Genomic DNA, 13,508 nt, shown 5'->3' with positions numbered 1-13,508 from the left:
GTATTTAATCGTGATTAATCGCAAATAACAATACTAAAATAATAAAACGTAATAAAATACAAATCATAAATGACAAATTAATACATACATTTAATATATATATATATATATATATATACATAATACATAAATAAATAAGTGCACAAATAAATAAATAAATGCAAAATAAAAGAATAAATACAAATAAATTCAAAAATAGATAAATAAATTTAAAATAAAAAATGTAATAAATAGGTAATGCAGGATGACAACCGCTCCACCTGTTTTAATCTTTGCTAAGGCAGTGGAAGAATCAATGAGTCCAAAAGATGATAGAAAAGATATCCGCACACTTAGATCTATACAGTATTCCACTTTATTCTAAGCATTCGGTCTGTCAGACCTTCATCAGAGCATACGTGTGCTCAAATAAATAAATAAATAAATAAAAGGGAAAATTAAACAGAAGTGTAAATAAATAAGGGTATTAATACAAAGATAAATAAATAAAGAAGCAAATTAAAACAGAAATATCAATTTATGTCTCATTTTATCAATTAACTAATGGCTACATTTATTTTAATATCATTTTTGCTACATTTAATGACTTTTATTTATTCATTCATTCATTTATTTTTTGTTTTGGCAGGTTCCATTGTCCATATCTAGTGAAGGTCACAAGTCAAAAAGGTTATCAACCGCTAACCCTTGAAAAACACCGTATTTTCTTAGCTTATTATATGTTTGTTTTTTTTCAAAATGCAGGTGTAGGAAGTAGGAAAAATACTCAACACCCATAATTGTGCTTTAGTACAGTACTTGAGTTAATGTACTTACTTTCCACCAATGTCACCACCATGTCCCTATTCTAACTTATATAAACTTTGCAATAACTTTAACAATAACTGTCCTCAAAATCCTCAATAAAATGTCCTAAAAGTTCTTTTATAATTATCGTCATTGCAGGCAAATTGAGACAGCTGCAGGGAGTCCCACCGGGATGCCCCTCGGTCTCCATAGAGTAATCAGTTTCCAGTCTTAAGTCGGAGTGGGATACTCATCATCCACTCTTTGGACCCGCTGGCCTGAAGTGCCCCCCACATCTGCTGCCCTCACTTTCCCTATATCCTTCTCACTGACAATGTTCTTTTATTTGAAAATACTGTAATGTCAGTCCTTCATGGAAAAGTTTTAATATTTTCAGCACATAGTAGAGGCAGCAGGAAGAAAGTCAAAACAATATCATAAATAAGGAAACCGTGATATATTTTAGTTTTACTAGCTGGATATTTTCTTGCTTACAGTAATATTACAGTAATATTACAGTAATATTACAGTAAATCTTATTGTAGACTTGACGTCGTAAGTATTCTTTTCCACCATTGCTGAAGGCCATAATCACAAAAACAGTCCATGTTGTCAGAGCCACCTTTAGACTTCATGGTAGTATATATATCTCCATTCACCAGAGATCTATCTTTCTTTCTTTTCCCCCTGGAAACAGCTGCCTGCTGCCGTTGATGAGAGCTGTGAGACTGAAACAAAACAATAAAGTTATGGGCTATAAAACCAAAACAATGAGCTAAAAGATGCCAAAAAGCTCTGTGGAGCTGTCCGTCACTACAAGCAACATCTGTCATTCATTCATTTATTGTAAACTTACCAGCTTTTATACATGATCTTTAATACCGTCCCAAAACACCAGATGAACGTAGACTAAATCTTTCAACTCTATGTCCAATATTTTACATGTGCCAATAGTTTTAAAAAAAAGAAAAGGCAAAGCGTTAACATTCAAAGGATTGACATCACAATGGAGAGCTACCGTTAAGTAATCAATGGACTTTATTTTTCTACAAAACATGCACTTGGTGTGGACAGTGTAAATGGGTGAAAACAACATCTTGTCATCCGTTACAAAGCTAAGGGGAGCTCATAGCCATTGGCGAGAGTGTGATAACACTACAGTCACAAACCAGTGACTATAACCAGCCGGTGCTGGAAGGGAAAACTGTCGGCGCTGTAGGTTTCCATCCTTTTTCCAGCCATTGCCGTCAGTCATCTCTTCCACTTAGCACGTTGTTGTGTCACTTTTATAACCAGAGGGGTGTTTTACAAAGCAGCATCGCCAGTAAAGCCAGACTAACTCTGTTTCAATGAAGAGGTTTAGTCAGTTTACCACTGTGGTCCAAACTGAAATATCTCAACAAGTACTGGATGGATTGCCATGAATTTTTGCACAGACATTTATGGTTCCCAGATGATGAATCCTAATGACTATTCATCTACTACCACGAGCAGGTGAAATGTTCACTTATTCAGCAAAGTAGCTCGAAAAGAGGAGCAAAAAAATGCGTTACGGACATTCATAGTTCCCAGGTGATGTATCCTTCTAACTTGGGGTGATCCTCTCTAACGCCACCAGCAGGTTGACATTTGTGGTTCATAGTGAAATGTCTTAACAGCTATTGCTTATTTCACAGTATGAACTACTGTTGTAAATTTGGGTAACACTTTATTTTACAGGTCCGCAAATTTCATGGTAATTAGGTGATAATTAGCAAGTAACCTATTTGAAATTTCTTAGGAATTACTGCCAAATTACTCCAATATTTACCTCTAAATGTATTGAAATTTACTTTATTATAAACATTATTTAATAATTATATGCTAAAATAGCATATAATGGTTAAAATAGGGCCCTTAGACTTGAGAAGCGGCTGCTCTTCATCGGAGGTGGAAAACCAAAACTAATAGGAGACACTTCTGATCAGGCACAAATCTCACCATTGTGTGACTTATTGTCTACACGAATGTAACCTGGTAGCTAATGTCATGATTCAGGGAGTTTTTTTAAAGAAATTTAAAATAAGTTATTTGCTAATAAATTAAATGTATCATTATATTATTAACTAAATTATCATCTATTAGGAAATAGCGGAATATAATTATTAAATAATGTTTATAATAAAGTAATTTCCGATAAATTTTGAGGTAAATATTGAGGTAATTTGGCAGTAATTCCCAAGAAATTTCAAATAGGTTACTTGCTAATTATCACCTAATTACCATGAACTTTGCAGACCTGAAAAAGGAAGTGTTACCTAAATTTGGTCATCCTCTGACTTCTCAGCGCCATCATCAGGTCAAAATGTAAATCCAGATATCTGCAAAATGAACGACAATCCAGTCAGCCTCCGCTGTACTTTGAGTTTAGTGCTAATTAGATAATGTTAGCATGCTAATATGCTAAACTAAGATGGGAAAAATGGAAATCAATAAACATCAACAGGTTAACATTGTTATGGTGAGCTTCATAGCATACTGACATTAGCAATTAGCTCAAAGCGCCGCTGTACTCTTAGACTCTAGCTTTGTTTTGCTGAAGGCTATTCGAGTAATTCAATTAAATTAAATTAAATTAAAGGCAGTATTTTTTTCTGACCCGCGGCTGTAGCCTGAATGAAAGTAGCATTTTCACCATATTCTTTCATGCAAATTAAAGAAATGAAACAGAAACACAACTATCAAAATCACTGAAGATAAGCAACCAGTCTGAAGGTATTCAAATTGTACTTTCATCACACAAAGGCTATTTATGTCACTTGGACAAACCCAGTAGTTACTGTAGCATAATTCAACTGAACTTTTCTTCCTAATATTATCGTTTTTAAAGGGGACATAATATGCTCATTTCAGGGTCATACTTGTATTTAGGGTTTCTACTAGAACATATTTACATGCCTTAATGTCTTTTTGGGCCCAATGGCATCACATGACGGACACTGAAGTTGTAGTACCGCCGTTTGGCCACTATGGAAATTGGCATCAACGACCGGCGCTCTTCCTCGGGGGCTTAACGGTATATTCTAATAAGCCTGCATGTGACATAGGAAGGGAAGCAAACTTTGAATGGCTTATTGAATCACATGTTTTTTGATCTAGGCAGCCCAAAAAAATCTGACCGGGTTGATTTATTTCACAGTTTGTGGGTTGGTAGACACTCCAGATACCCAAATATATGAGCAATGACAAAGTGAGTTTTTCATGATATGTCCCCTTTAAATGTGATCATCACACACATCACATTACATGTGTGTTTCCTTTAACGATGTAATCTGTGCTTGACGTTTCAGATCTGTGTTCCAAACTTCCAGACTTGACTTAGTCTGACTTTATTAGCTCTGAGTTGGCTTTATGAAACAGTTTGTTGAGCTCATTCAAGACAGGCTCTTCACAATGCCTTCTTTATGAAACACCTCTCTGTAGGACGCAGAACAAACAAACAAACAAAAACAGCAGCACGGCATGTGTTCGTGGTTTATCTAAGGCCAAAAAAGATTCATGCTGTGTGAGAGGGGAACGGTGCAGAAGACAGGATGGTGAATAATACGCTCTTGTTGTTCACTCAAGGTGCAGATTTATGTGTGAAGAGAGACACACCGACAAAGTGTGGACCGGCTATCATCTACTTGTTCAACATTACAAGGTACAAAAAAAGTGGTGTCTGCATTTTAAATGAACACATTCCAATAATCCCTCATGTCACGCTCTCACGCTCTCTCTCTCTCTCTCTCTCTCTCTCTCTCGCTATCACACACACTCTCACACACATTCCATAGGAAATAAATAGCAATATGTACAAAACTCAAGTTATACAGTATGTAAGTACACAAAAACACATCTACACACAATATCATGTAAACAACCACAAAACGCTTAGCCCTGTCATGTTAAAATGAAGTATAAAAACAAACATAAACCATGAAATGTAAGGATTTCCAGCATTAATCAAGCTCTATCAGATCTAGACGCAATCCAGATACGAGGCATTTCACGATGGTGTGTAAAGGTGGTCGGTGTGTTCCAGGACTAGCTGTGGAAAAATCTCCACTCTCACATTAACAGTCTTAAACCTTTATGACAGAATCAAAAGGCAGCGATCAAAGGATATCTCCCATATAAGCCCACAGTTGAGGAAAAACATGATCCAACCTTCTGGCGGTTCGTCGTTCGGCATGCTAATCGTCTTCCTCCCCACCACTACCTCACCTCTAAAGTACCGACAAAATGAACAGCTAAGTTCTCTGTCAGACAAAGTGTACTAGAAGGCAAAGTCAAGCTGCCTTGATGAAAGATCTTCATTTCAGTCTTCTTTGACATTGTCCTTAACAGCTTTGGGGTATGCAGGGTTGGTATGCAGGGTCGGTACGCAGGGTACGATGGTAAGACTGGAAATAAATGACCGTAGATCTGGTTCAGTGTCCTCCCATAATTATGCAACACATTCTCACTCCCAACTCGTCAAATACCGCCGCTCGGTCAGTGCCCCTCGGCATCGGAGACCGATGCACGGGGTACCCCTCTTGCATTACTTGACCAGGGACGGCGTGTCGATATACGATCGTTACATGCATAGTGTCCTTTCAAAATAACTTCCGTTTTCGCAGGAAGTTAGGTTTAGGCAACACAACCACTTAGTTAGGGTTAGGAAACAGTCGTGGTTGACGTTAACTTCACTGACTAGTGACTCACATGAAAAAATAAGTCACCGTTACTTTTAGTTTCACACGGGACACAAACAGCGGTCTCCTGATTGAAAGTCTTGTGCTTGTTTGACCCTTCCGCCCGCCCTGAACAGACTCTCACGCTATTAATTCTATGTCACTTGCTCCCACCGTCGAATAACGCCACGGGTGGATTTATATTGGAGTTAGTTGAAAGCCAGGATCGTCACATACTCTTGCTAAAGGGTGCCTCTGTGCGTCGGTTTGTGTAGGGGCACTGGCCAAACGACGGTATTTGACAAGTTGGGAGTGAGAACGGGTTGAATTATGCAACACATTCTCCCTCCCAACTCGTCAACTGGTCAACGGCCCTACGCTTCAAACTGTGACGCTCTATGTACCATCTAGTGTCACTTTTGGACGTGTCAGGGACGGCGTGTAACTTTCAACTTGTTACATGCATAGTGTCTTGTCGCACCTGTCGATTTCGTGACTATTTCACTAACTGCTGGGCGACTGGGATGTTATGTAACTGGTGTTGGTGACGTAGAGAAGTTATGTAACAAAACTACGGTAACACCGCAAAGTTAACTTACTTTCACGCGGGACATGAACAGCGGTGAAATCGGTCCTGTGTTTGTTTGACCCATCCAACCTCTCCCCCTACGCAGACTTTCACTCTCTTTATACTACGTCAGTTGTTCTGACCATCTAATGATGTGGATTGGGTTTAAATTGGCGTTAGCTGAAAGCTCGGTGCGTCTCATACAGACACTAAAGGGTACCTCGGTATGTCGGTATCAGACGCTGAGGGGCAATGACCAAGTGTGGGAGTGAGAACAAGTTGAGTTATGATCTACTTTGACAATAACAGAGTTGATAAATGCTGCATTTATGGGAAGACTTTGTTAGTTAAGTTCTAGTTCCGCTCTGGTGTGACCTTAGAGCAGAAATGAACTCTAACCCTGTGGGAGGAGGAGACTCCCCTGTATCATTCCCACCCCTGCCCTTTAGAGAGCCAATGTTTGAACATGTTTTCCTATTTTTCTCCCGTGTTTCAGTGGAGATTTTCCCATTTCAGCGTTTAGGGTTTTGTCGCTCTAGTAAAAAATAAACTAGTCGGGAAAAAATAATATCTGGCATTCAAGGGGTCATATGTAAAGACACTGAATATCAGTTATTGGCAGGTTCAATCCAAATGTATCATCAGTACGGGCTTTCAAAAAATCCCTATCTGTTGACCTCTACACTGTAAGTCCCTCTTCCACTTCTAACCCTAGAATAACCTAAGAAAATAACCAACTAAGGGTTGTGCAAATATAGCTCAATAGAAGCATGTGGCTACTAGGAGGTGTAATAGGATACATCCCAGAGAAAAGTCTGAAGCTCTAAGGGTGAATATCCAGTTTAGTACAGGAGCCAATCCATAAAAATGAATCCGGTCACAGTTTCACTCCAAGGTCCAGAACCTCAGCACAGCAAACAGATCCAGTTAACTGCAAAGTTAACATCAGTTATCAGCAAAATCAAAAGGCATTGATCCAGACGTGGACGTACGGTGGAATTATCAAGTGTTCTTCGGACAAAGTGTGTCAGCTGGCACTGGTACACTGGGAACTTTCCACAAGGGAACCCTAGATGTATTTCCAATGATAGCACAGTCCATGTGGTGCTATTAAGGCACCGTGCAGTCCCGGTCCACGCAGTATTTCACTGTAACACAACTGGGCCTTATTGACGTTAATCCCATGGCAGAAATTGTGTCACTCTTGGGGTGAGAAACTCCGGCAAGAACATCAGATCCACCATATACAAAATATTGGACATTCCACCAACATTCCATCATCACTAAAATCTACCCAGGTAGCTTGGTAACAAGATGTTTTTGTTTGTTTGTAAAGGCTTTAATATGCCTCAAATGAACTTGGTTTTTATGATGTGTCTTCATACACATTGCATAAGTGTTTATACCTGTTCCAAATGACCACAATCGGAGGGAGGTGGGGTGAAAATTTGAAGTCTCGACGCAGTGAATCATACAAAATATCATATCGACGCACATATTTGGACGGGTGGAAACACTTAGACCTGGTTGGACAACATATAGGTGGTTTGAAGGTGCAATGTGTAACATCTTACCATATGCTTATAATCTTCACGTATGGCGTCGGCCTATAGTTTACACTAGCCATCTGTGTGTTTTCTGTGTCACTAACTGGGGACTCTACGGTAGACGCAAAGAGAAGAAACTTTGGTGCTATTTAAACAACAGCCGCCATTTTGGACTGAAAACACCAGTCTGTGGCCATGGATGTATAAAGACACGTCTGTAAATCATAGGATTTCTTGTTTTAGGTAAATCAACTTCCCTGTGCGAACACTTAAATAGCCCTCATTTAAACCATTATGTCCTAAAGTTGTTAAATCAACTAATAGCTGAATCCATGGTTATTTTCCACGGCATAATGAACGTGCACCAGACCCACGGGACTGCACCGCCCTGCACGCTCATATGACATATCCGGTTCTGCCATCTTCCTGCTAGTTGTATGCAGCTGTAATAATGGATATATTGGCTGTAATCCATCACTTTTATAATCTTATAATACACCCATGGGCAGTATGCTGTAAGACTGCACCGTGGTGGATGTATCAACGTCTCTGTTCCCAAACAACCGGCTATCGGCCAGCAGCTAGTAGCACGACGTCAACAGAATTTAATGTAGTATTAGCAAAGAATTTACATTGATTGTAGGCTATTTACTGATACATCCATGGTCTGTGGTCTATTATACATACATTTTGGAGGTCCTTGACATGAAAAAGATTGAGATTGCTCTCAAAATCTGTGTGCTGGATTTTTCTCACTTCTATTTATGTCCATCGCTCACTTTATGCTCCTCTGGGAAGCAGCCGGGCATAATAATAATAATATGCATATTTACAATATTTTTATTGTTCAACAAAGGCCATTTCAGTAGATATATTAAATATATGACAATAGAATAGAAATAATTTAGTTTTACTTTTGTACAACACTTTGTAGGCGAACGTTTTACTGACGTTTGGTAGTCGCTTTCAGTCCAAATGGCGGACGTGCAGCTCTGCTACTGGGCGCTGAAGTGGCAATGGAACGACCAATTGGCTTTCATGTTCTTATCAATATACCTTCTTTGGCTCTACTTCTTGGTCCTCTCATGTTGGACTGAGGGCAGACTGGACGCTACACTATCGCCTCTCGAGATACAAGTGGTATTACAAGACAGGACGGGCCGGGGCTAGCTGGTTAGCATGCTAGTTTCAGTAGATATCTCTGCAACACTATACATAGACGACGTCAACACTGTAATCTCTTCACATTCTGTTGATAATGTTCAATTATTGAAAGTTTTAAACAAAAATTCTGGCCAGATATTAGGCCTACACATTGCACCTTTTAGCTCTGTTTTTGGTCTCCACCAACTCCTGAGGGAAATATCTGTCTCTTCTGCTGCTAAATGCTCCATTTATGTTCAATTTTTGAACATTTTAAACTTAAATTTTGGCCAGATCTTACTCACTGTACTTTTAAAGCGTACTGAGAGCCTCCAGTCTTTACTTTAAACTGTAGTAGTATGCCAATCTGCCAGAGTTTCTCATCCTGAGTGTGGAAAAACGTCAAATATCCCCCGTCTACTGTGGAATTGTAGGAGCTGCAGTCATGTAAGGAAGCTCAATCTCTTTGCAGTCTTCTGCTGAACTTAGTTTTCACTTCCTGCTTTCTGCATTCAGCACGGTCTGTTGGCCAGTGTTAGTCCCGCCTACAACATCTCCTGTGAGGTGTAACGTTGGGCTGTAAAACTACTATAAGGAGGGACAGTGTGTGTTTCTTTCACTGTGTGTGCCTGCATGCATGTGTGTGTGTTTGCGTCTTTTTCAATGTCCGTGTGTGTGTGTCACTGTCCAGGGTAGGTGGGGTAGTGTGTCGGGGAGTGTGTGTGTGTGTGTATGTGCGGCTGGGACTGTGCGAGTGCGTTTGCCAGGGGCAGCGTGGCGTGGTGGTCGGGAGGCAGGCGGGTGGACAGCAGGTCGTCCTCTGCAGCATCACCTACAGACAGAGCAGAAGAAACACATGCTGTTACTGCAGCACCAACCAGATACAATGTGGTCATTAACGGTAATGAGCTTCAGAGGTGCTGCTACGGTAGCTGTGCTTTTCCACTTTGGACAAAACCGAACTAGCTGTTTCCTCCTGTTTCCAGTCTTTTTGCTAAGCTAGGATAACCATATCCTGACTCCAGCTCTGCAACACTCAGACATGAGATTGATATTGCTCAGCCAATAAGCACAAACTGTTGAACCATTATTTGGTAACACTTCATTTTAAAAGGTCAGCAAATTTCATGGTAATTAGGTGATAATTAGCGAGTAACCTATTTGAATTGTCACACAATGGTGAGATTCGTGCCTGATCCACCTCCGATGAAGAGCAGCGCACAGCCGCTTCTCAAGCGTAAGGGCCATATTTCAACCATTATGTGCTATTTCAGAATATACTTATTAAATAATGTTTATAATAAAGTAATTTTCTATAAATTTTGAGGTAAATATTGGGGTAATTTGGCAGTAATTCCAAAGAAATTTCAAATAGGTTACTTGCTATTTATCACCTAATTACCATGAAATTTGCAGACCTGTAAAATGAAGAGTTACCTAGGTTTGTTTGGAGCCAGTAAACTAGGTACAGGCACACAATAAAAAATGAACTGAGAAATTAGATGTCATGCTTTTGCACTATAGTATACAATATAATGCCTACAAAAGAAAAAGAAAAAATACTAATTGTCTGAAGGCCTACCGCTGCCATCCATACCGGTCTGGTTTCCAGTGATGTGGTGCCAGTAGACAGATCGGGGCAGGATGGCGGTGGGGGTACAGGGGTAGGAGCCGGGCTCTGAACCCATCGACATCAACTGGCAGTCATAAACACACAACATCAGGTATTTAAAAAAACAGCACTGTAGATTAGTAATTTCAATTCATGTATCAATTATCACAATTAATGATGCAATGATGCAATGTCTAAGAGTTTTGGGAATTTGACTTAACTTGACTTGGGAGCAAGTAAAAAAATAAATATAAAGACATAATTCAAAGCGGTAAACACCCACAGCAAACAGCCAGATGTCCTTCCTGCATTTGTCAGTTTAAACTGTGTTGTTTTCAGCCTGGATTATGACTTAAACTTCTTCATATGTGTGTAAAATTATCATATGATCTGCGAACTGAGCTCTGATTGGTCAGTAGGAGGTGCTTTTATACGAGTTGATCTCTTATCTGGAACATAACCTGCTCTGGAGCAGGTGTTCAACAGAAGCTACCATGGCGATCTACTCCAGTAAGAAGTGAAACACCTTCGTAGGACGGAAAACCCTGAAGTTACCTCGCTAACCCCAAATCCTGCTTTATAGTGCAGGCCTCTGGGGCCTTGGGGATAACGTTGTTGGGTCTTTGTTAACCCCCCCTTCCAGAGCCATGGTAGAACACACTTGTAAGCATGTCTTAGTGTGTACAGTATATGGGTGTTAGCCAGGCTCTCACCCTGCTGTTTTTCTCCATCTCCAGCAGGACCTTCTTGTGCTGCTCTGCGATAGCCAGCGTCGAGGAGTGAACCCTCTGGTAGATCTGCTCCCCCTCTCTGGTCTGGAAGGTGTAGAGGCCTTCACCGCTGTCACACATCCTACAACGGACAATATAATGGAGGACTTTACAGTCTGGAAAACCTAAATGAGCTCCTACAACACCTAATAGAAATGAATCAATGAGAGATTTCAGGGAGTGACTCTGTGTCTTCTGATCTAAATGCTGTTTTATTCTGACAAGAACACAAACGTAACAGAAACACAGAAGCATTCTCAGTTTTAAAGCCGTTCTACGTCGTGTCCGAATCAAAATTCCAATGCAAAAATGCAAATGGAGCTAAGTTCACCATAGACATATATATACATAGACGACGCATTGGACGCTTCAGCTCATTGCAGCGATACGTCAACATGAGCGCCATATTGGACAGGGCAAGACTGGCCTGTAACCCTACTTACGTGATCGAAAATAATTCATAAGGAATTGTTAAAACTCACATTTGTCAAGTATGGCTTTGGCCTATTTTTCTTGTTTAAGGTTAATACTTGTAGAGAGGTCCCTGTATAATATAATATAATATAATATAATATAATATAATATAATATAATATAATATAATATAATATAATATAATATAATATAATATAATACAATATAATATAATATAATATAATATAATGTAATATAATATAATATAATGACCTAACACTTTGTAATGGTGCTTGTGATCATCATTGAGTCCTTAGGCTCTCTGGTCATCAATTTACAAGCCAGTAAAAGTAAAGTTACTCATTTAAAATGGTCTGTTTCTGTTTTAGTTCATGCACATTATTGTGTCCATATCGTGAGGCTAGTAATAAATGTTAACTCAATGAAATTAAATGGCAGTAAACTCGCTGTAAATGAATACACTACGAGGCAGTACGCCACACCCACAGACAGAGGGCTCTCTTGCTGTTTTGGTTTGTTTCAGACTGCCGACACACACACACACACACACACACATGCACACACACACACACACATATACACACACACACACACACATACACACACACACACACACACCATTATCTGCATGCTGACCCAATCTTAGCTTGTCAGGTTTTATCAAAGAGGGGGAGATAAAGAGGTCTGACCCTGCATTGATTCATCGTCTAATCTATTCAATCAATCTCCTCATGGAGCTCAGAGAGAGAGAGAGAGAGACAGAGAGAGAGAGAGGGAGAGAGTGAGAGAGAGTGAGAGAGAGAGAGAGAGAGAGAGAGAGAGAGAGAGAGAGGAGAGAGTGAGAGAGAGAGAGAGAGAGAGAGAGACAGAGAGAGAGAGAGAGAGAGAGAGAGAGAGAGAGAGAGCTAGAGAGAGAGAGAGAGAGACAGAGAGACAGAGAGAGAGAGAGAGAGAGAGAGAGGGAGAGAGTGAGAGAGTGAGAGAGAGAGACAGAGAGAGAGAGAGAGAGAGAGAGAGAGAGAGAGAGAGAGAGAGAGAGAGAGAGAGAGAGAGAGAGACAGAGACAGAGAGAGAGGGGTATCCTTGGACTGACCGTAAGCTGACCTACAGGTACACATTCACACACTTTGGTGGGGAGTTCCAATAAAAGATTGAGCGTTTCATCTTAAAGGGTAACTTCGGTATATTTCATCCCCAAACCGGGACCCTTAAGTGTACCCCGCGTCCAATCACAGGGCTATCCCCCCGTCATGATGCACTGACAGTTTGGGAATCCTGTAGAGAGTTTCCCTGGTCTGGGACAACAGGAATTATTTTCCAGCTTTAGTTTTGAGCCCGAACAATCTCTGTCACATCATGTTGCTCAACACAGCCACATGCTATTACACCGGGTGAAACTAAGACAGGAACGGACGGTCCTGAGGGAGTTATAAGAGGAGCGAAATGCCTGTTGATGCGCAGAAGGAACTGTGTAGAATAATTAATCAAAATGACACGTTGGATGTGCACATCAGCACGGGGGGGTTCTGTGGTTATTTTACAACAGTCTGATGCTTGTTGCACAAAATGTAACCAGCCGATCTGCCGTGTCTGTGTGTTATTGTGGCTTGACAGAGAGAGAGAGACGCGTAGCGGGGTGCGCTGTGCTGGCTCTCTGTATATACACTTATCTCGTGCACACAAATGAATGAATACGTGGGACAGAACATGAACATTTATGTAAGTATAATCAGTTATCGTTATTTGAATTGTGGTGAAAACCGAAACAATTTGTTAGTGACTGTTGAAAACGGGACAATTTGAGTGTTTTACAGATATTTGTCAGGACTCGGGACACCTAGTTTGAAACTGGGACAGTCCCAGGCAAACTGGGACGTCTGGTCACAGTAACCTAGAGCCTATTTTCTCATGTGTTTGTGACTAACAGGGACAACAACTTCTTAAACTGTTC

General features: G+C 40.2%; 1 protein-coding gene across 2 annotated transcripts in view; it reads right to left on the bottom strand.

Annotated features, from left to right (window-relative positions):
- Positions 1 to 7,880: 7,880 nt before the first annotated feature.
- dok4 (docking protein 4) overlaps positions 7,881 to 13,508 on the bottom strand; it is a 66,839-nt gene continuing 61,211 nt past the window's right edge. For both annotated transcript variants that reach the window (XM_074659712.1, XM_074659720.1), the window contains 3 exons: positions 11,067 to 11,205; positions 10,324 to 10,438; positions 7,881 to 9,573 (listed from right to left, as the gene is read on the bottom strand). In XM_074659712.1, the coding sequence (XP_074515813.1) occupies positions 9,422 to 9,573; positions 10,324 to 10,438; positions 11,067 to 11,205 (406 nt within the window). In that variant the 3' untranslated portion in view covers positions 7,881 to 9,421. The remainder of the gene's footprint in view (positions 9,574 to 10,323; positions 10,439 to 11,066; positions 11,206 to 13,508) is intronic.

This window comes from Sebastes fasciatus, chromosome 2 (genome assembly GCF_043250625.1).
Source record: "Sebastes fasciatus isolate fSebFas1 chromosome 2, fSebFas1.pri, whole genome shotgun sequence".
Lineage (NCBI taxonomy): Eukaryota > Metazoa > Chordata > Actinopteri > Perciformes > Sebastidae > Sebastes > Sebastes fasciatus.
Note: the sequence above shows the minus strand (reverse complement) of the source record. Positions and strands in the feature narration are given on the sequence as shown.